General features: G+C 41.0%; 1 protein-coding gene across 8 annotated transcripts in view; it reads right to left on the bottom strand.

The window, feature by feature from the left end:
• The window catches only part of LOC126457370 (rho guanine nucleotide exchange factor 7), a 127136-nt gene that overhangs the window by 57660 nt on the left and 43927 nt on the right, over positions 1 to 25549 (bottom strand). For all 8 annotated transcript variants that reach the window (XM_050093622.1, XM_050093616.1, XM_050093614.1 and 5 more), the window contains 4 exons: positions 16148 to 16346; positions 9769 to 9990; positions 3791 to 3869; positions 704 to 870 (listed from right to left, as the gene is read on the bottom strand). In XM_050093622.1, coding sequence (XP_049949579.1) covers positions 704 to 870; positions 3791 to 3869; positions 9769 to 9990; positions 16148 to 16346 — 667 coding nt within the window. The remainder of the gene's footprint in view (positions 1 to 703; positions 871 to 3790; positions 3870 to 9768; positions 9991 to 16147; positions 16347 to 25549) is intronic.

Here is a 25549-nt window from a genome sequence, read left to right as displayed (position 1 = left end):
TTATGTTTGTAAGATCTTCACAGACACCACATGGGAAAGTCCTATGCAAAGAGTTCCTTTCAAAGCTGGATTCAGCAGAAGATGATATTTTGTATTTGTTTTCTTGATCTTCACACAATTTTAGTTGTTTGTTAGTTGTGTTTATAACGTCATAATTTTCTAATATGGAGAAGGCAGCACCCATGTGCTTAGGAGAACACTTTTGCTGAGAAACAAATTCTGAAATACTGTGACACTGAGGAACTATCCCGTAAGAGAATTCACCACAATTAGCAAGACAGACAGAGTTACTATAATACTTTAGATGGCTAGCTGCACTTGAAACTGTATCACTATCACTCTGATCACTTTCAATATCAATGGCATCTTGTCTTTCTAAAACACTAGTCTTTCGAGATTCAGGCCTGCTTTCAGCTTCTAGACAATAAATAATGGAATCATCACTTTCAGATTCTTCTTCATATTCACTCTGCAGCAGTACCTTATGTGCCACATCACAATTTCCTGAGTTTTCACTTTTGGGGAAGATCACACATTCTGCTCTATGACTATGCCGTATTTTCACACCTATTATTTTGGCAGCAGCAGTGAATTCAGAGTACAACAAATGTTTCAGTAGTTTTCTTGTAATAATACCATGCTGTATAAGTTCAGCAAATAAAGACGTCAGATTGGAATAGGGAGAAAGTGGTGCAAAACTTACATGGGGAGGTGGTAATGGTTGTGGCTTGCTGGGAGGTGGTGATGTTGGAGGTGGTGATGAAACCGATGATTTTGTAACTTTCCGAATCTGTTGCTTTAAATGATCCACCCACTGTGTCTGATCATCTCTTGTCTGACAAACAGCTACTATTCGCTCAATCATTGGACCTGAAATGGAAAACATCACAATAAATTAACAGTAAATTTTATGATAAAAGAAGTAATTACAAGTCTGCAATATAGCTACTTATTCACGTTAGTTTATTTAATACTATCATCATCTCATCATCATAACCATTTAAACCGGCTCACCTTAACAAGCAGTATGACTTTATTATACTGACTATAAAGTAATAGTATTGTCAAAACAATTCTAACAAAACAGAGTCATATTGTAGCTTCTTAGTGATCAAATCATCTATTCTCAAATACTTGGAAGCTTTGAAGCACCACCCATGGTATCCGTAGCTATTTAAATAACATCAAAGTCACAAAGAGAAGCTGCTGCCTGAATGAAAACCATGTATTGAGTACCAAAGACCCTGAAGTTCATAAATATCAAGTCAATGGTAATACTATGACGTAAATAATATAATGTGTTCTGTGTGGTCCTTTTATAATCAAATCCACTGGAGGAAATTATAAGGGATCATAGCTATTATGGTCAACTGATGTCTTTAAACCAATATATATATATGATGATGTATGATTTTCTATATTATTAGACTTGGAGCACTCAACTCAGATTTAGGATGACAGGTGAAAAGTGAAAAGAGTGTCCGGTACAGTCTTGTCAATCAACAATCCCAGCATTTGCCTGAAGTGAATTAGAGTAACCACAGAAGCAATAAAGACGCCAAGCTGGAGCATTCACAAATCAAACCCTCCACAATACAAGTCTAGTGTCTGACTATTGTGCCAACTTGCGCAGTCAGTAACCTATGAGTTTAATCTAATGGTTTGCATATTCCAGAGATTTCTCATTACAGATGTATTACAAAGTTCTGCTATATTACAGTCAATTTTTAATCCAAGAGAAGCATATGGAACAAGTACCTAGGTTCTCATGAAAAACATGCATTTTACACAATGGTGTTTATTAGATATACACATCACAGTAAATGAACATTGTAGAATGTAGTACACTTTTCACTGTGGCACAGATATGCTCAAAAGAATACAAACAGTACCATCTGGTGGAGGTCAAAACTTGGCAACAAGTAAGTTGTATGGATAAACTCTGACAAATGTTGTCATTCCAGTGAATGCGAAGCATGTTCACCAATTCATCTTGATGAACTGTAAGAGTAACAGTGTGTAATACAGAGCATAAGTGGAAATCAGTGTTGCCACAATCATTAATAAGAAAAGTCTGTCTGTGAGTGACTTGCCAGATGAAAACTGATCAGATGTGGACAAACATACCTCTTTGTAAATAGCTACTAACTCCAGAATAATTCTTCTAGTCTGTTGTGGAATGTGTACCATGTTGAAACTTCCTCACAGTTTAAAACTGTGTGACAAACCAAAATTCAAACTCAAAACCTAGCTTTCCCAGACAATAATCTTCCCGACAGCTTCAATTCTGAGACTACCTCCAACCTCCACTCCAAATTTCACAGGAGCTCTCCTGCTTACCTTGCTGGGCTAGTACTCCAGTAAGAATCAATTTAATTTTAAAGAACAGCAACTTATTGTTGTACCAATGGCAAGAGAGTGAATTATTTAACTCCTGAGATGAGACAATGTAGCACGACACAGTAGAGTATATACTGCCCAATATTTACGAAAATCAAATGAGAGCAGAATTTTATGAAGTTATTGTGACATGTAAGGTGATATAATACTTGGAGGCTGTGTTGCAGGAAAGGACAACAATCATAGTTGATTATATTCCACGCTGTTTACAGGTGGCACATGTAAATGACATATGTAAAAAAGACCTGGGATGCTGCTTGAAGACAGCAGCTTTTCACACAGCATTGTATTTAGTACCTCTGCCACAAATTTCTTACAGCAAAGTGTGTGCCAGTATCAACCATTTGGATTCTTCAAAAAGTACATGAGGGGGTTGATATTCCAGCTATGTCAAGCACTACTGACCAAAGTCTTGAAATTTTTATGTACGCCCAAGTGTTTTCATGTCAAAGATAAGAGCATGTTTTTAAGGGAAACACTGTAGATAACTGACCTAGTATTTCAATTTCCATCTGACTGACACAGTTTTAGTCAATCATCATTGAAGTCTGATAAAAACAAACAACTTCTCTTTCAAATTTGACTTTCTAGAATAACAAATTTTAAATGCTACAAAGGTGCAGTGTCAACTATATTACTTATTTGGCCAACATTTTGTCATTGTTGAATGATTTAGAACTTCCTTAAAATACTCATTCCCTATTCATTGTATTTTCATACAAATACAATCTTTCTTTCTTCAATTTCTTTTGACAAAATTTTGTGATCATCAGCTAGCCTGTTTTCTTCTATTTTATGCATGACAGTTTCCTTCCCCACAAAGTTTGGTCACTGGAAATAAACTGCGATACGGGTGCACTGCACCAATGCTCTGCCAATGTGCTCCAAAGATTCAAAACTTACTGAACTGATCTGGCAATGATCTGGAAAGTATGCATATACACAAATTGCTTTACAACCATGTCAGAACTAAGTATCACTCCACTTAAGAAATGTCATAATTTTAATGAACACATTAGTAATCTCATAACTATAACACAGCATTTGCCAACCTGGCAGCAATATATGGTGCTATGGCTATTTCAATTCTTTCTGAGCTATTTCTTTGTTGGAGAAATTATTCTACGTCTTAAACCATAGGGATAAACTACACCAGAGTGTTTTGTATATTGTATAGTGTCTTAAAATATAACCTAGGAGTTTTGATGTCAAAGTGAATTGGGTACAGTAATGATAAAAATTAGGTTGAATCCTAAGTTTCTGGGAAAATGTGTCTGAAGAGAAGAAAGAACAATAACAACAAAGAAAGGTGTAAATGATAATACAAATTGTTTGTCAATAAAGTGTTCTTGTAGTTATGAATAAGTAAACTGAAATAGCTAAAACTTACCTGAAATTTCAAAAGCATTTTTATATGTATCTGTATCATCAAGTTTATTAACATTTATCCCAGTCAATGGCAGTTTTCCCTGCATAAAGAATGAAAACATATCTGAATTAAGGATATACTATGATGAACCACTAAGCATGAAGCTAATTTCCATCATAAAAATTTCTCCTTACCAAACAGTAATAATCACATTAACAAATCAAACTGTCAGACTACGAGACATCACTTTCATGACTCATGAACTATTGCCTTCATTTTAATTTATATCAAACAAAATTTATCAAGCCTTCAATTCTACACACACACACACACACACACACACACACACACACACACACACACAAATCATCTTGTGATTCTAGCAGCCAAAGTATTCTGCACTGGCTTCCTCATTAAAAAATAAATAAATAAATAAATAAATTTTGCTTAACCCTCCCACTACCAAGCTTTTTCACACCTCTATTTTACCAAGCGGGGTATTTGGATTACCCCAAAAGAGTTTTGAGTTTTATTGTAATATTTGTTCTCAGATTTCATTGTTTCCATTGAATGGGTTTATTTAGTATTGAAAAAACAGCTTTTCAGGTTATTAGAAGTATTTAATCAGATCACAGATACAAAGTACAAAAAAAATTTTATATCTTTCACTAAATTCAGTACTCAACAAACAGAAAATTAATAATCTACGTACCTCAACAGTCACAGTAAAATAACACAAGACTTTTTTCAACTTTTCAGTAAAGTACATTTTTGCACTGCATGCACTTCACGGTATCTGTTTCTTTTCTGTGTATTTTACAAACAGGTCTCTTGCACGTTACACAACAGAATCTTGATTTCCGAGCTTTGTTTCTCTTGCAATCTTGACATCGTTGTGGCGTTGGTAACTTGGAACACTGGGTCTGGATCATTGCTGTAGGAATAGCAATACCGCAAGCTTTCAGTGCATCTTGTACATCTTTATGAAGACCGCTGATATTTTTGGCTCTTTCTTCCATGTTGCGTTTGCTGAGTCCAAATGCCACTTCAGTCGTGAAGACTTTACGTCAGCTTCGGTTATTATTCTGCCATTCAGGAAATCTTTGAGTGCACAGAATATACGCATTCAGTGCTGCAATATCTATCGTTTCCATGAAGATTCTTAGTGGCCACCGCCTCATTCCTCTACACAACTGTATGCTCTTGTCATTTTGTCCCCATTATCTACAGCACCTTTGGTTTTGTTGTAGTGCAGTATGATTTCAGGTTTGTGTTCACTTTCTTCACCTCTCACTTGCGTCTCATTATGTTGAGTAGAGAGTAGTATTACTGCCTTTCCCTTCTTTGGAACATAGGAAACTAGAGTCAAATCATTTGTGAAATAAAACATTGAAGACTGAACTTCTCTCTTTCTGTTTGGCAAGAATTCCTTCGGAATCTCTTTCTTATTGGAATGCAAGGTACCAATCAATGTCGTGTTTCGTTTTAGTAGTTCAGCTGCCAATGGAAAACTGGTGAAAAAATTATCAGTTGTTACACCATGACCGTTATTCAGAAATGGTTCCATCAGATCCAAAACAACTCTCTGTTCTTGATTCACTTCCCGAGTATTGTCCACCATTCCTGTGTAAATTTGGATCCGTAATAACTAAGATGTCTTCACATCAGCACAAACTCAAATTTTAATGCCATTCTTGCCAGGCTTGCTCTTGATATAAACCTAAAAGGGCAGTTGCCTCTGTACATTGCTAATCATTCATCAATAGTCACGTATTCATAAGCATAGAAGTTCTTGCACAAGTTGGATTGAAATTTGTCTAACACTACCCTGATGGCTTGTACCTTGTCCTTGGTTTCTTCAATTCTCTGTGCTCTTGTGTGGCTGTTGTCAAATCCCAAGAATTTCAGTATAGACAAAAATTGGTTTCTTGACATGGCAGCAGAAAAGAATGGTTGCCGAAAGGCAACATTACCTCCCCACAGATTGGAAGCACTTGTGCAATGTCCATGAGTTCGACCAGCTCCTTTTAGAATTGCCAATACAGCGTACACTTCAGTTGCATTTATATCTCTCCATGTCAGTTTGTTCGAAGAATGAGCTGCATTCCACAAAGAAATTACTCGTTTGGCTTCCCTGTTCGTTTCTTCTAAAACAGTGCTCACGATTTCTGGTGAGATAAATAATAAAAATGCCTCTGTTATTGTTTTTCCATTACTCTCTGGGCCAGGTGTTACGTTCAAAATGCTGCGACGTCGACACCGCCCATCTTTTGGTGGTTCACTAGAAAATTATAGTCCACTTCTAGAAACAAAAAAATATCCAGTGTCTTTGTCTTCTTCTTCTTCTTCTTCTACTTGTTCACGTGAATGTGTAGTTTCTTCTGATATCTCATCAGCTTCATCTGATGCTATGATATGGTCTTTGTCAAGAGGTTCCATATGTTCATTCAGTTCATTATCAATGTCCCATTCATTTTCATCGTCACAGTCATCAGAATTGTATAGAATTTCCATGATCTCTTCGCTAGAAAGTCCTTTGGCCATCCTTAATTGCAGATGAAATACTGACTCATGTAATGTCAGCTCAACAGTGAATGTCAAATTCAACTCAACAATAGTAACCAGCAACAATAACAAGCATTGGATCTATGGCAAAACTCAACAAAGGAGATAAATGACATATATATTTCCCAAAATCTTCTTTTTCTACAATTAAGAAAATAAGATGTTTCATACCAAGTGGGGTAGTCTCACAATCCCACCAATAAATGACTTAAATAACAATGATAAAGCCAATAAAATTAGACAGTCGTGAGTGTGACTTCAATGTCAATCATTTTATTACAAAGTCATGAAACTACAGGCATGTGGCCCTTCAGATAACATTATTATAGAGAAAAAATCAACCTGGGGCGGGCGAGACAGGGAGTGAGGGAGAGAGAGGGAGGGGGGAAGGGGGAGAGAGAAAGAGGGGGGAAGGGGGAGAGAGAGAGGGGGGGAGAGGGGGAGAGGGGGAGAGAGAGAGGGGGGGGGGAGAGGGCGAGAGAGAGAGAGTGAGGGCGAGAGAGAGAGAACGGGAGCGAGGGGGAGAGGGCGAGAGAGACCGAGAGAGAGAGAGAGAGCGGGAGCGGGGGAGCGGGGGAGAGGGCGAGAGAGAGCGAGAGAGAGAGAGAGAGCGGGAGCGGAGGAGAGGGGGGCGAGAGAGAGCGAGAGCGAGAGAGAGAGAGAGAGCGGGAGCGGGAGGGAGAGAGAGCGGGAGCGGGAGGGAGAGGGCGGGAGGGAGAGAGAGCGGGAGCGGGAGGGAGAGGGCGGGAGGGAGAGAGAGCGGGAGCGGGAGGGAGAGGGCGGGAGGGAGAGAGAGCGGGAGCGGGAGGGAGAGGGCGAGAGAGAGAGGGCGAGAGAGAGAGAGAGAGAGAGAGAGAGAGAGAGAGAGAGAGAGAGAGAGAGAGAGAGAGAGTGAGCGGGAGGGAGAGGGAGAGAGCGGGAGCGGGAGGGAGAGGGAGTGAGCGGGAGGGAGAGGGAGAGAGCGGGAGCGGGAGAGGGAGTGAGCGGGAGGGAGAGGGAGAGAGCGGGAGGGAGAGAGCGGGAGAGGGAGAGAGCGGGAGGGAGAGAGCGGGAGCGGGAGGGAGAGAGCGGGAGAGGGAGAGAGCGGGAGGGAGAGGGAGAGGGAGAGAGCGGGAGCGGGAGAGGGAGAGAGTGGGAGCGGGAGGAAGAGGTAGAGAGCGGGAGCGGGAGGGAGAGAGCGGGAGCGGGAGGGAGAGGGAGAGACCGGGAGCGGGAGGGAGAGGGAGAGACCGGGAGCGGGAGGGAGAGGGAGAGACCGGGAGGGAGAGGGAGAGGGAGAGACCGGGAGCGGGAGGGAGAGGGAGAGACCGGGAGCGGGAGGGAGAGGGAGAGACCGGGAGCGAGAGGGAGAGGGAGAGACCGGGAGCGAGAGGGAGAGGGAGAGACCGGGAGCGGGAGGGAGAGGGAGAGGGAGAGACCGGGAGCGGGAGGGAGAGACCGGGAGCGGGAAGGAGAGGGAGAGACCGGGAGCGGGAGGGAGAGGGAGAGGGAGAGACCGGGAGCGGGAGGGAGAGACCGGGAGCGGGAGGGAGAGACCGGGAGCGGGAGGGAGAGACCGAGAGCGGGAGGGAGAGGGAGAGACCGGGAGCGGGAGGGAGAGGGTGAGAACGGGAACGGGAGGGAGAGGGAGAGACCGGGAGCGGGAGGGAGAGGGAGAGACCGGGAGCGGGAGGGAGAGGGAGAGACCGGGAGTGGGAGGGAGAGGGATAGGGAGAGACCGGGAGTGGGAGGGATAGGGAGAGGGCGGGAGTGGGAGGGAGAGGGCGGGAGTGGGAGGGAGAGGGAGAGAGCGGGAGCGGGAGGGAGAGAGCGGGAGGGAGAGGGAGAGAGCGGGAGGGAGAGGGAGAGAGCGGGAGGGAGAGGGAGAGGGAGGGAGAGGGAGAGGGAAAGAGCGGGAGGGGGAGTGAGAAGGAAAGAGCGGGAGGGGGAGGGAGAGGGAAAGAGCAGGAGAGGGAGAGGGAAAAAGCGGGAGGGGGAGAGTGTAAGAGCGGGAGGGGGAGGGAGAGGGAAAGAGGGGGAGGGAGAGGGAAAGAGGGGGAGGGAGAGGGAAAGAGGGGGAGGGAGAGGGAAAGAGGGGGAGGGAGAGGGAAAGAGGGGGAGGGAGAGGGAAAGAGGGGGAGGGAGAGGGAAAGAGGGGGAGGGAGAGGGAAAGAGCGGGAGGGAGAGGGAAAGAGCGGGAGGGAGAGGGAAAGAGCGGGAGGGAGAGGGAAAGAGCGGGAGGGGGAGGGAGAGGGAAAGAGCGGGAGGGGGAGGGAGAGGGAAAGAGCGGGAGGGGGAGGGAGAGGGAAAGAGCGGGAGGGGGAGGGAGAGGGAAAGAGCGGGAGGGGGAGGGAGAGGGAAAGAGCGGGAGGGGGAGGGGGAGGGAGAGGGAAAGAGCGGGAGGGGGAGGGAGAGGGAAAGAGCGGGAGGGGGAGGGAGAGGGAAAGAGCGGGAGGGGGAGGGAGAGGGAAAGAGCGGGAGGGGGAGGGAGAGGGAAAGAGCGGGAGGGGGAGGGAGAGGGAGAGGGAAAGAGCGGAAGCGGGAGGGGGAGGGAGAGGGAAAGAGCGGAAGCGGGAGCGGGAGGGAGAGAGCGGGAGCGGGAGGGAGACACCGGGAGCGAGAGGGAGAGACCGGGAGCGGGAGCGGGAGGGAGAGAGCGGGAGGGAGAGAACGAGAGCGAGAGGGAGATAACGAGAGCGAGAGGGAGAGAACGAGAGCGAGAGGGAGATAACGAGAGCGAGAGGGAGAGAACGAGAGTGAGAGGGGGGGTGAGTGGGAGAGGGGGAGAGGGAGCGAACGAGAGCGAGAGGGAGAGAGGGGGAGGGAGGGAGGGTGAGAGAGATCGAGAGGGGGGTGAGTGGGAGAGGGAGCGAACGAGAGCGAGAGGGAGAGAGCGAGAGAGGGGGAGGGAGGGAGGGGGAGAGAGATCGAGAGGGAATGTGAGCGGGAGAGAGATCAAGAGGGGGGAGAGGGGGAGAGAGATCAAGAGGGGGGAGAGCGGGAGAGGGGGTGAGAGAGGGAGAGAGAACAAGAGGGGGGAGAGCGGGAGAGGGGGGGAGAGAAGGAGAGAGATCAAGAGGGGGGTGAGTGGGAGAGGGGGGGAGAGCGGGAGAGGGGGGGAGAGCGGGAGAGGGGGGAGAGTGGGAGAGGGGGGGAGAGCGGGAGAGGGGGGGGAGAGCTGGAGAGGGGGAGAGATTGTAAAAGATCAATGGTAGCATATATATATATATATATATATATATATATATATATATATATATATATATATATATATATATATATATATATATTAGGCTACTATGCAGTGCAAGCAATATGTTAAGCAAATATTCAATAACACTAATCTTTTGCCCATTCAGTTTACAGTCCATGAAATGTAGAAAGCTATACCAGTAATCTTCTCTTCTATAGAAAAAGTACTATTAAAACGTATAATGCAATAATAAATTTCTCACCTCATATATGAAGGCACTCATTCGCTGACTAACACTAAGCATCAGAAGTGTTGACGGAAATAACACCAAGTAGCGATCCCGATGATCAGGCAGTATCGCAACAGATCCCATATGAAGGATTTCTCCCAAACATGACAGATTTTCACCTTCCCAACCTCTCACACCTCCAGTTAATACCTCCAGTTCCAACTCCTTCTGACGTCGAGTTGTAGATATGAAGGACTGCAAAGTACAAAATATGTTTATTTCATTGGAATACAAAATGCTTGTCAGAGGACAAACATGATGGTGCAGGTCTACAATCTGTACACAAACCTAAGCATCATGATAAAATATTGATGATAAAAACTTATAAAAAGAGATCACAGCACTTCAACTACTAGCTCCTTATTCAAGAGTAAGGGCAATTTGCTGGCAGAAGTCAGATAGATGGACTGTTAATAAATTAGCTATTAAAGCTGGCAAAGCGAAACATCCCATGCTGGTTTTTATGGAAACTGCTGCATAGAGCAATATGTGAAATAAGGAAAAGGCAATCACTCACCTATAGCAGATCAATGCACTGAACACAGTAACAGATAACAGAAAGCAGCATTCACATTAGCTTCTGAGTGCTATTGCTTTTCCAGCAACAGTACACACATTCACACACAGTCATAAGAATGCACTCTCCTGTGGCCATGAAAAGAATAAATATTGATACAAGAGACAGAGGGATGGGGAGGGACAAGTGCAGGGGGAGAGGGAGGGGAGTGGGATAGAAAGAGGGAGGAGGAGGGGAGGGAGAGGGGAAAGAGGAGAGGGAAGGAAGTGCAGAGTGGAAGTAGACAGGGCGGGGGAGTATGAGAAGGGGAGTAATGGGGCAAGGGGGCAAGGGGCAGAGGGGGGGGGGGGGGGGGGGGCAAGAGGGCTTTTGACTAAAATATCCTGAAACTTGCAGTCATTTTTTAGTTTCTGTGTACCTATGAAGTTTAGCACCTTATTTCACAATAGTTTCCTACAAACATGAACCTTGGAGGAACTGGGTGGAGCACAGTAGATGTATTTATCTCGTACCACTGGCAGGCACTTATCGTTCAACTGATGAATATTTGTCACATTCAGTCTCTAATGAAGTAACATCACATTTTTCTTCACTTTCTATCCTGCTGAATGCAATATCAAACTCACGATCATGATTGCCATCCCTTTTTGAAAGCACTGCCCAAACAACAATACAGGAGAGAGGCCGAAAGGATACATTTTGTGGTAAAGTATCCAAAACTGCACACAGTAAAGACAATATTAGTGTCAACCACCTCAACCAAAGGATGACAGCCAGACTACAAATGTAGGACCAGATGCTCTCTAGCAGGTGAACAGTGCTGACAAGCACATATTCAGGGTTTTACTTTTTTGGAGGTCTGTTCTTAAGTTGCCCAAGTATACTCGGGATTTTGAGTTTCTGTCAAAATAGTAAAAACAAGATAACTCAGATTTTACATTGAAAGGTTAATGTAACTAACTTTCTCTTCTATACACAGTCAGAATCAAAGACTAAATTTTGTTAATTACTATTTTGTTGAAGAATCAATATGATGGATGGCAGCACAGTTACTGGCATATTTATCTATATTCTAGCTATTCTATTTTGTTGCCTGCAATGAAAAAGTTTTCTTCTTCGAGCAACATACAATAAGTACTACTGTTAAAAACGCATCAAACTGCTGATGGTCTGATAAATGTTTTGTACAATTAGTGATGACAGAGATTGGGTGCACTTCTTATAAAATTTTCTTGTTTTAACTCCAAAGAGTTAATGTGCCATTGGACAGCTTTTACGTTTCATGGTTTAAATATGTAATCAAAATATCAATACAAATGTTGCAATCATTACAGCTGCCACTATTTCCTTTGTCACTAACTTCCTTATTACTGAATAATGACAAATCAACAATTTGTGATTATTTGTTTTGTTGAAGATGTGCATGCAACTGCCAACACATGAGAATGTAGCATATTGTGCACAAGCCAATAATGCCATAACACGCCCCCCCCCCCCCCCCTTTCCAATACTGCCATCTATCAATCACAAACTTATTTTACATAAGCTAGAAAATGGTGGGCTTCAGAAGTGGAAACAGCCTGTAGTGGGAGAGTATCATAGCACTACAGGAGCTTCAGTAAACTGCTGATCTGATTATTATTTTGTACCAGCCGTCTTGCAATCATGACAAAGATTACTACAAAGGGGTGAGAAAAAAAAGGAAATGAAAAGGGAAAGAGGCAGAGGGAGAGGGAGGAAGAGGAGGGTCGACAGAGAGAGAGAGAGAGAGAGAGAGAGAGAGAGAGAGAGAGAGAGAGAGAGAGAGATAGAGAGAGAGAGAGTCCCAGGGATAATGTACAGCTGCATTCAAAAATGGATGACAAAATTCTCTGATCACACATCTTCTGTATAGATGCAATTACATGGACATTGTAGGTAAACACCTATTTCATTCCCTGAACTATCCCCATCTGAGGTTACATGTTATGTGCTCCGAGTCATATTTCTGTAGATCAATTTTATTTCCTAGAACTTCTCTGTTTCACTGGGATTGTTCAAAATTGTACATCTGGAATAGTAGTTGGTGTAGAATATAATAGCATTTGCTGTATCATACTGATGTCATTATCAGCTGCTTTGAGACAGCTAAAATTTCAAGCAACACTTTTCTGGAAATGAGACATTGATTAGGGGATAACCCCAGACAACTATACCTACACACATTGGTATATGAGGTCACATCAACACTTGCATCTGTGTAAAGATGTTTGCTTTTAAAATGAGCTTCTTAGAAGCTCTATCATAGTGTCTACAGTACCTATTCCAAAAACCTCCAACTCTTTTACCTGTCCTGTTATTTGGCAATGATAGAAAGCCTGTTACAAACTTGAAGTTTTTCTACACAGTTAATGCTGATGTATGAGAGCAAGAATAGTGATCCTGATTAAATGCACAGATTTTTTTCCATAAAAACAAAACAGGACAGTTCTCCCACTTGTATAACGGTGTACCATATAATTTCACAGCTATTCTTCAGTTTTACAATACACTTGAAATTTATATATATGTGGTTATGTTCATCTTCAAAACAAAGTATCCCTTGACCTCTATTCACCCTTGTTACTGGTGAAGAAGTTTCGTAAGCCCCTCTTAGACCCATTCCTTTGGGGTGCCACATCTCACACTCTATTGGTATCTTTCAGGTACTTGCCACTGTAAAATGATGACAAGAAAATGATTTTTTATAACCGCAAGACTGTGATAATCAGGTGGCACAGTGCTAGGTGGTGGTGGTGGTGGTGGTGGTGGTGGTGGTGGTGGAGGAGGAGGAGGAGGGGTAGGAGGAAAGAAGGTAGTGGTTATGGCAGATGCTGCAATACATCATAGTCCATCTTGAAGTATTGTGGAAGTTTCCTGACTTGCATGCTGATTGATGTTGCCATACTGCAAAAGTAGGCATTTCGTCCACTTAACTGACTGGTTCCTTTGAAATGCACAGTCTGTGCTGGGCTGTCACATTTAAGGAACTTTTACTGAAAGTTGTTGCTCCACCCCACCTCCCCCAATGGGCATGATTTCTGCAACCCAAAACTCAGCAGTCATGTGCTTGCAGATAAATGGGCCATTCATAATTTAGTGTTTGGGTCTTTGTGTTTTCAATGCATTCAATAGTTTTTGTTTCTAATCTATTGCACTGGAGCCAAAATTCACCCAAAAAAATAGGCACAAATATGGCCATGAAGCTATTAGGATAACAGCATCTTCATGGGCTAGAAGCTGTCAGTGGATGTCATCAGTGTGTGTGCGCCCATGAAGAGAAAAACTATATTTTTATATTAATAGTTATCTGAAGATATTTGTGAGTAAATCCAAGAACATCTCATAACAGGGACCAATCAAATGAGTCTTTGGAGCTCTTTAAGTACTGACATCATATTTGGGAGGAGAGAGTTCACTTTGTTGGGCCATCATGATGTGTATTATCCATGGTTTTCCTAGAACACTTCAAGCAAATGCCAGGATAGTTTCTTCACCAAGGCTAAGGCTCACCCCTTGTCCTGGCGTTGAAGAGCATAGTTAAGTATTCTGTGTATACCTATGTGGGCATGCTGAAAGTAATGCTTCCCAATTTTTTATGTGAAAACTCTTACATGTTTTTAAATAAAGCAACCATTATAAACATTTTATATCTTTATTCTTCATGTCTACAAATTTATTTCTCAACATAGTCACCCTGGCAATGAATACATTTCTCCCAATGAGAGACCATTTTGTTGATACTGTCACTGTAGAAATGCCAGCCTTTGCTGATGGAGCCAGGGCCTCATCTCTGCTTGCACTGCTTCATCACAATCAATGTAAGTCCTCAAAGGTGTTCTTTAAGTTTTGTAAACAGATGAAAATCAGATAGGACCAAGTAGGGACTGTATGGAGGATGAGCGATGACAGTGAATCCAAGGCATCAGATCGTTTTGGGTGTTCATTTGAGTGTGGTCTGGCGTGCTCATGCTTCATGTGAGGACAAACTCTCTGAATTGAAAACTTTATTAAAGCATGCTGTTTCTCATGCACCAACACTGTGTGTTGTCATGTTACACACTACAATTCGCAGCCCTCTAGGGGTGAGGGCTGTAAATTTGTAGACATGAAAAACAAAGATTTGTTTTGTTTAAAAAGCTTTAAGAGTTTTCACGTAAAAAATTTGGAGGCATTACGCTTCAGCATGCCCTTATATATTTTGAGCTATCGATTTTCATTGTATTACTGTGACAACTTCTATATCATTGTATGATGATCCTTGGATGAAATAAATAGGTGAAATATTCATGGTGTAGAAGAAGAGCGTGACTAATGTCCTAAAGCAACCCTGCTATTGTTTAAACAACTTAAGGGAATGCTGCTGGGTTACATCCTCGACAACTGATAATATTCCAACAGGTAAACAGCCCATCATTTTCTAGGCACAAAAGCATTAACAGAGCACTGTGCAAGGAAGACAATACCCAGTACGTGGGGATGGACAGATCAAGAAACATGATACAGAACATTATGCATACACACATGCACACATACGTGAGTGCTCATGTGTCCCTCCCCCTCCCGCCCCCCTTCACGCACACACAAAGTGAACAAGTAGTGACATCAGAAATTATTAATAGTGAATAGTAATTACCAATGGGTGAGCAATTAGCATTAACTCTGATCCTCTGTTGTTGACTGTGGCGAGGGCATTATTCCAAGCAGAATTCCAAGAGCTGAAAGTGCATGCCAGAATCTCTGTGTTGTTATATTGTCAATGTTCAGCCATGGCACACTTGCTCAGATGTTTTAAGCATGTGTGATGGTTATGCTATATGCACTGATATTCCACAGTACAGATGGTCTAACAAATGTGTGACATGCCACAGCTGTTTGGAATATGGTAGACATCCACCTTACACAAACCCAGATCGTCCTTTAAAAACCCTAATCTTCGGATGATAGGAGAAACACACACTTCACACCATGTTTCCATAGAATAAGGTCAGTCCTATTGGAAACTCTACCTGCTTAAGGCAAAAATGCCACAGACTTATGTGCAACTTCGTTGATTTCACTACTCAGATGATTCGTGGTTGGTCGATAGTAATGTGCTTCTTGTCAGTCTTTCACTATAATGATTCTAGTGAAAGATGACCCTGAGATGGGCTAACTCAGCAGATAGTGTCTGAGAAAACATGGGTCCCATCAATCAAAGTATGAAATATCTTCACAATGAGGCAGATGGTGGCACCTATCAGCCTGAAGATACAAATTAGTGTGGACTGACTTCCTATACACAGTGTATGCCACCGTGTCAACAACCTGCTCCTGACCAGCTCATCAAGGGAGGAAAGGTAGTCATTCTTTTCCATTGCCACAGTGAAGCAAATATTTTGGTGGATTAAATTAAGATGCCCTAAAAAGCCATGCAAATTCACAGTGCCATGAGTCCAAACAACTACCTCAAGATAGCAAGCATCTCACCCAAGTTGTCAGAACACACTGATTTCATTTCACACACCTCATCTAATATACCTAGCAAAGAAGAATATTTCCTTCATCAGTTTTCTTACATACCAAAAACGTTTCATAAGAATCTTGACTATTCAAGACAACTTCTCAAAAAACTCATTTTTATGCCATATTATAAATTCAGGGGGATTTCTGACTCACTTCAAGCAATGGAAAGATTGTTTTCTACTGTATATATTTGAAAAATTGCTACTTGGGCAGATCTTGTACTAGAAGCTTTCTCAGATGTCTTAAGAAAATACTGCAGTTACAAAACATAACACCGCAATTACAGTATTTCACTTTTCACATGTTACTTACTGCTATATCTTTGTACACACTAACAGAACGCTGTGTATCCCCTCTGTCAGGATGACTTTCTTCCACATGTCGTTCCAGTTCTTGTAACATACCGGAATACTTTTCAAGACGTCTAAATGGTTTGCTCAAGCCTGTTGTCAAGACAAGAATACCAGGACTTACTGCACCATGAGACTCCATGAATGAATTTAACTGGTCCCTGAGAAAAATGAAAGACAAACAACTATAAAGCACTGAGAACTCAGACCTGGAAGAAACAGTAATTACTTTTTTGTACATAAATAACCTACAGTCTTGGGGTACAGACAAGTAATGCATAGTACGCACTTCAACATGGAGTCTATCCAGAGCAAAAATCGCATTTTGTGACTGCAAAGACAACATATGCAATGACTTTAATGAGTTGTGCTTGATTTTTCTTACATATTAATAGCTGTAATCATTTTGTAAAATAGTTGTGACTAACTGAAAATGGTTATGGAGCAAATGGACTATAAGCATCTTTACTCTTAAACACACCCATGCAAGTTTCCAAAACTGTGTCACTTTGGAATGCATTATCTCATCCATTTTCAGTACTCTATTTGTTCACAACAGAACAGTAACTCATATTATTAATGTTTGAATAATTGTGTTTGTACACATAAACGCAAGTCAAATTGTGTTTGAATTGTCTGTTTTTTCTTCATAAAATCGAAGGGACAGAACAGCTAGCCAGTACTTCTTTTTAGGAAGTATACCTCCCAGTACTAGCAATAAAACACTTAAAAACCCACTTCTCCTAGCTTTTATAGCTTTCCATACTACAGGTTCTTTTTCCTGAGAGAAAAGAGTAATTCGTTGTAAGAGACTGGAAAGGGAATGGAAAAGGGGAGCAGGTCATTCAAAACCCTGGCTTACAACTATCCCCCTGTTATGATGAGGAAAGGAAGCAGGAATGAAGGGAAAGGCCTGCGGGTAGATGCTGTGCTAGCTCCCATACTAAGATGAAGGGCTTTAGCTGTGGTGACCTGGTTTGTGCAGTCAATCCTCAGCAACACCATTCTTGACCACGATGAAGCTCAAAATGTAAACGAGTTCGGGATGTGTAAGCTTTTACTCCATTGAAGAATATTTAAATTTATGAAGTGTGTTATATAAATACTTATGTACAAAGAGTACAATTATTACCTTAAATACATATACCTAGAAATGACTTTCAGCTATATATTTATAACCTCACTTGCCCAATGTCTTATGCATAAGCTGCTTTGTAGACAACAGGATCAATAAGAATACAGTGAAATACAATACAAAAGATGTGCACAAGATCTCAATTTAAGAGGGTTGCCCAGAATGTAATGCACCACATTTTTTTTCTTAGCCAAAAACAATGCCACCGATACAAAACATTAAGTATGTATAATTTGAAGTCTTCTAAGTGAGCGCACCAAGTTTCCATCGCTTCCGACAGATAGCGTAACTGCAGGACAGTTTCAAAATGGTGTCTGTAGGTGATGTATGTTACAAGCAATGTGCCGTTATTGAACTTCTCACTGCAGAGAAAGAAACTGTGAGGAATATTGGCAAATGCTTGTGCAAAGTCTATGGAGCACCTGCTACCGACAGAAATACACTTAGTTGCTGGGCTCAAAGGGAGAGGTCATCAGAAGGCGGTTCAGCAGAGCTCCACAATTTTAAGCGGTCAGGGAGACCATCCACGGCTGTCACATCTAACACACTTAACCTAACCCTCTCGGACTTCCACTTGTTTGGGCCATTAAAGGATGCCATTCATGTAAGACATTTTGAAGACAATAAGGAGTTGATTCACACAGTGAAGTACTGGCTCTGCCACCAGGACAAGGATTAGTACCGACAGGGCATACCCGCCCTTGTCTCGTGCTGCAGGAAAGCCACAGAATGGGATGGAGACTGCATGGAAAAATAGAGTGTGTAGATAAAACATCATTCTTTCGTGTGTGTAATTCTCATAATGTTTAATAAAGAATTATTGAAGAAAAAAATGTGATGAATTACTTTCTGGGCAACCCTCGTAGTTTGCACTAACACACTTATTCTTCACTACGTTCAATTATTAATAACAGTGACCAGTTTGTCAATCACGAAAATTTGTTATGGAACTGAATCAGATCATCATTACAATTACAATGGTGAAGTTAATTGTTATTGTGGTAATAAACATTCAAATTTACACAAAAAGCCATAGTTTTGTCCTGTAGTAATTTATTAAAGAGTATTACAGTTCAGTAGATCATTTAATTCTATCCATAATTATTTCACCATTTCCAACAATCACTACTTCCTGTGACAATAACCTTCCATACTATTTGCTAACCACAACACAGTACAGTAAAAATCATCATTAATTTAGATTACAGAAATCATTCTAAGTCAGTAAACATTAAAGTTCTTCAGGTTTGCAGTTTTAAGATTGCATATTTTTGTGTACTGAATGTGCATAGTAGTGGTGCGAGTCAACTCTGGGAGCGCTCCTGACACAGATCTTACTCATGAGCTTTGAAACCGTGGGTGATGTCTGATTACTAACAGATGTGTGTAAGAATAAAACATTATTTTGTAAATTACATTATGCATTGAAACTTGGCTACGCTGGATTTTACTGTGTTTGATGAACTACTAAAACTATTGCGATTTTGATTTACGGAAAATCTTGTGGGCCAAAAATTTAGAGAAATACATGGCCACTAGTCTTCTTACATAATGTGAACCTCTTTGTTTAATATATAAGTGTCATGTTGAAAATCAAGGTTATGATAAAATCTGTAATGTAAATAAGAAATTTCAAGGTTAATTATTTCAAAAGAGAATTGGTTTTAGGTAATTTAAAAAACTTTTTAGATACATTTGTCTGCTTAGCTTTCTGTTGGTGTGGGACATTAGATAGAATTGCACAGATTAACTTGCAAAATGATCCATGGAACATCTAAGTAACTAAGTTTTTCACGTATTGAAACATAGTGCTAACTTCAATCAACTATAACTTTTAACTAACGTGCTTTATACCCAAACTAATGGCATTCCTGGTATCAGTATAGTGAGAAGAAAAACTTAACAATGAATTTAAATTTGTGTGTGTGTGTGGGGGGGGGGGGGGGGGGGGAAGAGGAAAGAGGGAGGTTGAGGGGAGTGAGGTATCAGCTCACCTGACAGAATATTAGTCATCTCCTTAAAAGTGCATACTGGTCACTTTGGAGCCATGGAGACGGTGCAGTACTGGTGTCAAGTAGCCATGTGATCCTCCACCAGAGACAGAACTGATGGCAGTGAAATCATGCAGTTGTGTGTGTGGTGGTGGTGGTGGTGGTGGTGGTGGTGGTGGTGGTTGTGGTGGGGATGGGGGAGAAGAGGAAGCAGGGGCTAGTCAGTTGCATGGGATTACTATAGTAAGTTGAGTCAGCATGGATAAGCGACAGAAGAGCAGAAAGGAGCTATGGTGCTTGGTCATACCTATAACTATACTGTGACTGAACTTGCCCGATTTGTTAGTGTATCAATGTGAACTGTTCCACAGGTCTACAAGAAATAGTGTACATTGTAGACATGGACTAGAGACAAATGCCTTGCCTTGTCAATTGCAAACAGTTTCAAACATGACAGCAATTGCTGCTGTCAGTGAACACAAGTACAACTTGACCACTTTCAGAGTCAACACTGCGAAAGGTATTGCATACAACTGATTACTTCACGAAGAACAGTTGCTGACAGTGATGAACAAAGCTGCAAACCTTTAATATGGCAAACAATATAGAAACTGAACAGTAGGTAACTGGAAACACTTAGTGTGGTGCCACGAGTTGCGATTTTTTCTTCTTTCAAAATGGTGGAAGGTGTCGAGTTCACCAACAGCCTAATGAGGCACTGAACCACATTACGCCGAGGTGCAGATCAGGGTGGAGCTTGTTCTGTGATGCTTTTGTTGGTCCTACATATTCATGTTGCCACGAAGAGGAACCAGGATGTTTATTTCTATGTTCTTGTTGCCCAAATGTTGCCCTTTCATCTACATCATCTTGATGAGTATGCTGTGGATACACACATCTTTCAAGATGACAACAGCTGTTTTCTTAGGGCTAAACGGCTATGCTGCCTGACATGTAAGTAAAGTAAGAAAAATTCTAACACACATAATATGAAAGGGTTTTACATGGGAAAGATATGTGTGTTGAACCATATTTAGTGTGTTTCGTCGTTTGGCCCTTGTAGCACTCATTCACACCATCACTCACTTTGCGTTGTCCAATGTTTTTAGTTTAAGCACGGCACCAGTTACACATTTTTTTCATGTTGAGCAAAACGTGTTTCGAGAATTTATTCTCAACATCAAGTGCTATATTTACATATGTATTTTTTGTGATGTTACACAAACAAACAATGTGAGTAAAAATATTTAACTGGTGCAGTGTTCAATTATTTAAATGATGAATGGCAGCTACAGCCTTTTCGAAAACATCGATTATGATGTGTGAAATTAAGTCAAATGTTTCTACTTCTCAAGCAGTTACCAGTTCCAGTTGCATCAGCGGTTTTTATTAAATTATAAATAAGTCCCTGACAAATATTTTGATGCCTAGTATGTTTATATATCATATATAAAGTGCAAAAATGCAAGGGGGTATCGTGTGTGTAACTTTTACAGCCTAAAACGTTATTTCCCACATTTTACATTTTCCCCGCATTTTACACCATTTTTTTGAAGTGCCTTCAAAAGTTTAAAAGCAGGGTTCCACTGTAGTTCATAAAACAATAATACTTTGGCCCCCCTACAAACAAGAGTTTCACGTCCTTTAGATCAGTTACAAATTTTGACTGAAGAACTTCTTGATTTATATATAACACTTTGATCTAGCAGTGCTTCTCTTAGATGTGACGGCGCCGGTTTTCACACTGCCTGCCAGACATTATCGCATCCTCAGCCATCCAGGTTGCAGTTCTTGTCACAGCCACAAAATGTCTTTCCGTATACTCTAGAATATTACACATTCATCATTTCAGTAGCAATATTCACTCTTAATGTGTACTTTCTTGATGTATACCACTCCTGATGCGAGTTGTCTATGTCAGAGGATTTTATCCCAAACAAATAGTCTCTTCAATAAATGGGCATTATGTATTCTTACAACTGCTACTGTTGTGTGACCTACTCCATGCACCCACTCAGCATGTTTCACCACTGGCAAGCCATATGTGATAAAAGGCAGGGCAAAATGTGACATGTTTAACGTATAACCTTCCATATAGGAATGACCCCCACCAATTTGTGAGAATGCAGGAAGGACCACATGATAACTGTCCAACTATGGGATGTCAAGAAGTAAAGTACCCAGGTCCTGAGCATCCTGTGCAGTGTGATTCAAAGGCCTTTAGCCTGTATTACACTGTAAAATAACTTTGACAAAGATTTAAAAGGGGGGGGGGGGGGGACTACAACAACATCTTTGAGATCAAATTCCCATCCCTGAACTTGTAAAATTAGTGCCGTGTATGAGGAGGATCCAAAAGACGATTTGGTATCTGGACCCATATTACAACGTCAAAGATGTTTGACAACAATTCCATCAAAGCAATCCTGTACAATATCAACACTTTTTAAATCTTTGTCAAAGTTCTTTTACAGTGTAATACAGGCTAAAGGCCTTTGAATCACACTGCACAGGATGCTCAGGACCTGGGTACTTTACTTCTTGACATCCCATAGTTGGACAGTTATCATGTGGTCCTTCCTGCATTCTCACAAATTGGTGGGGGTCATTCCTATATGGAAGGTTATACGTTAAACATGTCACATTTTGCCCTGCCTTTTATCACATATGGCTTGCCAGTGGTGAAACATGCTGAGTGGGTGCATGGAGTAAGTCACACAACAGTAGCAGTTGTAAGAATACATAATGCCCATTTATTGAAGAGACTATTTGTTTGGGATAAAATCCTCTGACATAGACAACTCGCATCAGGAGTGGTATACATCAAGAAAGTACACATTAAGAGTGAATATTGCTACTGAAATGATGAATGTGTAATATTCTAGAGTATACGGAAAGACATTTTGTGGCTGTGACAAGAACTGCAACCTGGATGGCTGAGGATGCGATAATGTCTGGCAGGCAGTGTGAAAACCGGCGCCATCACATCTAAGAGAAGCACTGCTAGATCAAAGTGTTATATATAAATCAAGAAGTTCTTCAGTCAAAATTTGTAACTGATCTAAAGGACGTGAAACTCTTGTTTGTAGGGGGGGCCAAAGTATTATTGTTTTATGAACTACAGTGGAACCCTGCTTTTAAACTTTTGAAGGCACTTCAAAAAAATGGTGTAAAATGCGGGGAAAATGTAAAATGTGAGAAATAACGTTTTAGGCTGTAAAAGTTACACACACGATACCCCCCTTGCATTTTTGCACTTTATATATGATATATATACATACTAGGCATCAAAATATTTGTCAGGGACTTATTTATAATTTAATAAAAACTGCTGATGCAACTGGAACTGGTAACTGCTTGAGAAGTAGAAACATTTGACTTAATTTCACACATCATAATCGATGTTTTCGAAAAGGCTGTAGCTGCCATTCATCATTTAAATAATTGAACACTGCACCAGTTAAATATTTTTACTCACATTGTTTGTCTGTGTAACATCACAAAAAATACATATGTAAATATAGCACTTGACATTGAGAATAAATTCTCGAAACACGTTTTGCTCAACATGAAAAAAATGTGTAACTGGTGCCGTGCTTAAACTAAAAACATTTGGACAACGCAAAGTGAGTGATGGTGTGAATGAGTGCTACAAGGGCCAAACGACGAAACACACTAAATATGGTTCAACAAAGGTGTCATGATTATTACAACAATCACGAAACTGCATCTGTACAGTAGAGACAGTTTGGAAATGGTTGTGAATGGTCACGATATATTTATTCAAACAAACCTAGTTACTTGCATCAGCCACCATGCCAAGTAGAGCTTGGCAGTGGCAGAGATAGGGCATGAATTGTTCCAGCTTTTACACCTTTACCAGTTCAAACTGCTTGTTGAGTCCCTGATGTCAAGAAACTTAACAATGTAATGTTTGTAAAAACTATTTGACAGCCAATATCATGTCAGAATTATTTTCTGTCAGTTTTTTCTCCATGAACATTTTTTCGTAAAGTGTAAATTGTGGGAAAATTTTAAATACAGTGACACAAAATCAGGTGCAAATTAACACTGTGGACGACGGGAGTGATAAAATGGCGGGAAAATGTTAATTCCGGGAACAAAAAAGTGGGACTGTACTGTACTCAGAGTAGCTTGGATTAGGTCTATGGACTTGGTCTATTGCCTTACATCTGAGGAAGACATGGAGCTTGTGAGAGTCACTGCTGTATAGCAGTTAATGGTAATGTATGTCAAGATACACTGTTTCAAGTATCCCGAATTATAGTGGTAGCTTCTCAGGTGAACAGCTTGTGTAGCTGTATATTGGGATAAGACCAGGATAGAAAGCTCACACCTGAACTGCAAGAGTGTTTTTTGTTAGGTGGATTGAAAGTGATGCCTTCAAGCAGAATCATTTTTGTTACATTACGCTGTATAGAAACTACTAGGCAAAGGCTACAGGCTTGCAGGGGAAAGAAATATTGAAGTTGCTCAGAATGCTATACCATGACTGTGCATAAAGGCAATAATAAATACACAGTTTAAGTTTACAATTAAAAATATTGACTTTTTAATAAGCAGTTAGCAATTCTGGATGTCTATCACTGAATTGTAAAACACGTGGGCTGAAAGTTACTTTTTGGACTCATACAAATAGTTCATTTGAAAATGAAATAACACTAGTTTACACTACGAAAATTTTGAGCCAATATAGGTCAAAATATTAATGAAAAGAAGCTAATTTGCCCACTACGTCTTGATTTGATTAACTGCAAATCAGAAGGAAAGAAAAAAGCAATGTTTGAATATCCATATTTGTGGTTTTAAAGACACATAGCTTTATTAAACAAATATCCATTAGTTATTCATGATAAAATTAGTCTTTGGTAAGGACCACCCACCCCCCTCCACCCACCCAAAAAAAAAAAAAAAAAATCATAATCATGTTCTTACAGAAAAATCAGGTTCATGACAATATATGCTGTAGTTTTTACAGAGAGAATAGTAAGATGAATAAATTTCTGGTTGACTGGATTTAGTATTTTTATCTAAATTTTATGTGGAAAAAAAGAAGGTCAGAGTAGTTCGTTAGCATGGAACTGCAATAAGAAGAGCTCAGTGATTTAAAACACCATTATCAACAGACACAATATTATCACTGGTGCATATCATAATGTATGCTCTCAAAATAAATGTTCGCTGACAAGTAAAGAAAGGACTAGCCAGCAATATTTAGTAAATCATAACCAGTAATTAGTTCTTCTGACGTATCCAGTATGTGAAGTATCAAAATGGTAAGGACATCTTGCCATGTAAAATAGTCACAAAGCTTAGCCTCTATGTGGTGTTGGGTTTATGTTGAGATAAATTAGAATAACATAATCAATAGTGAATCCAACATAGGAACCTAGGAGTAATGATAGTGCACTGGGAATGTCATGTAGTTTGACAAGAATGAAACGAAATTTAGGATGGAGGCAGGTGACAGTGAGTGGTTTGGGAAGGATAACAGAGGGAGATGATCTCATACCAGAGCTTACCTTGAGAACCATACTACACTCATGGCCTTAAAGGTACTGGGTAAAGAACACAGAATTAACAGTGTAGAGATCAAAATTCTTAATAATATATTTCTGGCTTTAGAGAGATCATGGTATTTTGTTTTCTCGGCACTTAATAATGCATTCAATGAGCTTCAGCATAAATTGCGCATTTTTTGCCACTTTCTCCAGGGCAGATAGGGAAGGGTGGTGAACCCACACCAGTTTTATTGCACAGTGTTTTTCAACTCCCTCCACAAATTTTTGAGGAGTTATGGTCAGAAACAGAAGTGACTGTTTGAAAAGGCAAGTCTAACTCTGTTCTGTAATAAGTCTTCATGGTTCTAACCATAATTTCCACCTACCACATATGCAGAAATCCATTAGATAGGATAAGGCTAAATATTATTCATTCTGCTACACTGTAGGTTCCAGTTGTGAATAGTTCCCCTTAATATTGGCACAAGTTGTTCGAGCTATGAGAAGTGAGATGCTGGCAGCACCAGAGCTTGAATATTTCTCACTTTGAAATCAAGTGAAACTAGATGTAAAAGACTTTAATTGTAAGTGTAGCCCCCCCCCCCCCATTGCAAGTGTAGCCCCCCCCCATTGTAAGTGTAGCGCCCCCCTACACACACACACACACACACACACACACACACACACACACACACACACACACAAAATCACCTATT

This window comes from Schistocerca serialis, chromosome 2, assembly GCF_023864345.2.
Source record: "Schistocerca serialis cubense isolate TAMUIC-IGC-003099 chromosome 2, iqSchSeri2.2, whole genome shotgun sequence".
NCBI classification, from domain to species: Eukaryota; Metazoa; Arthropoda; class Insecta; order Orthoptera; family Acrididae; genus Schistocerca; species Schistocerca serialis.
Note: the sequence above shows the minus strand (reverse complement) of the source record. Positions and strands in the feature narration are given on the sequence as shown.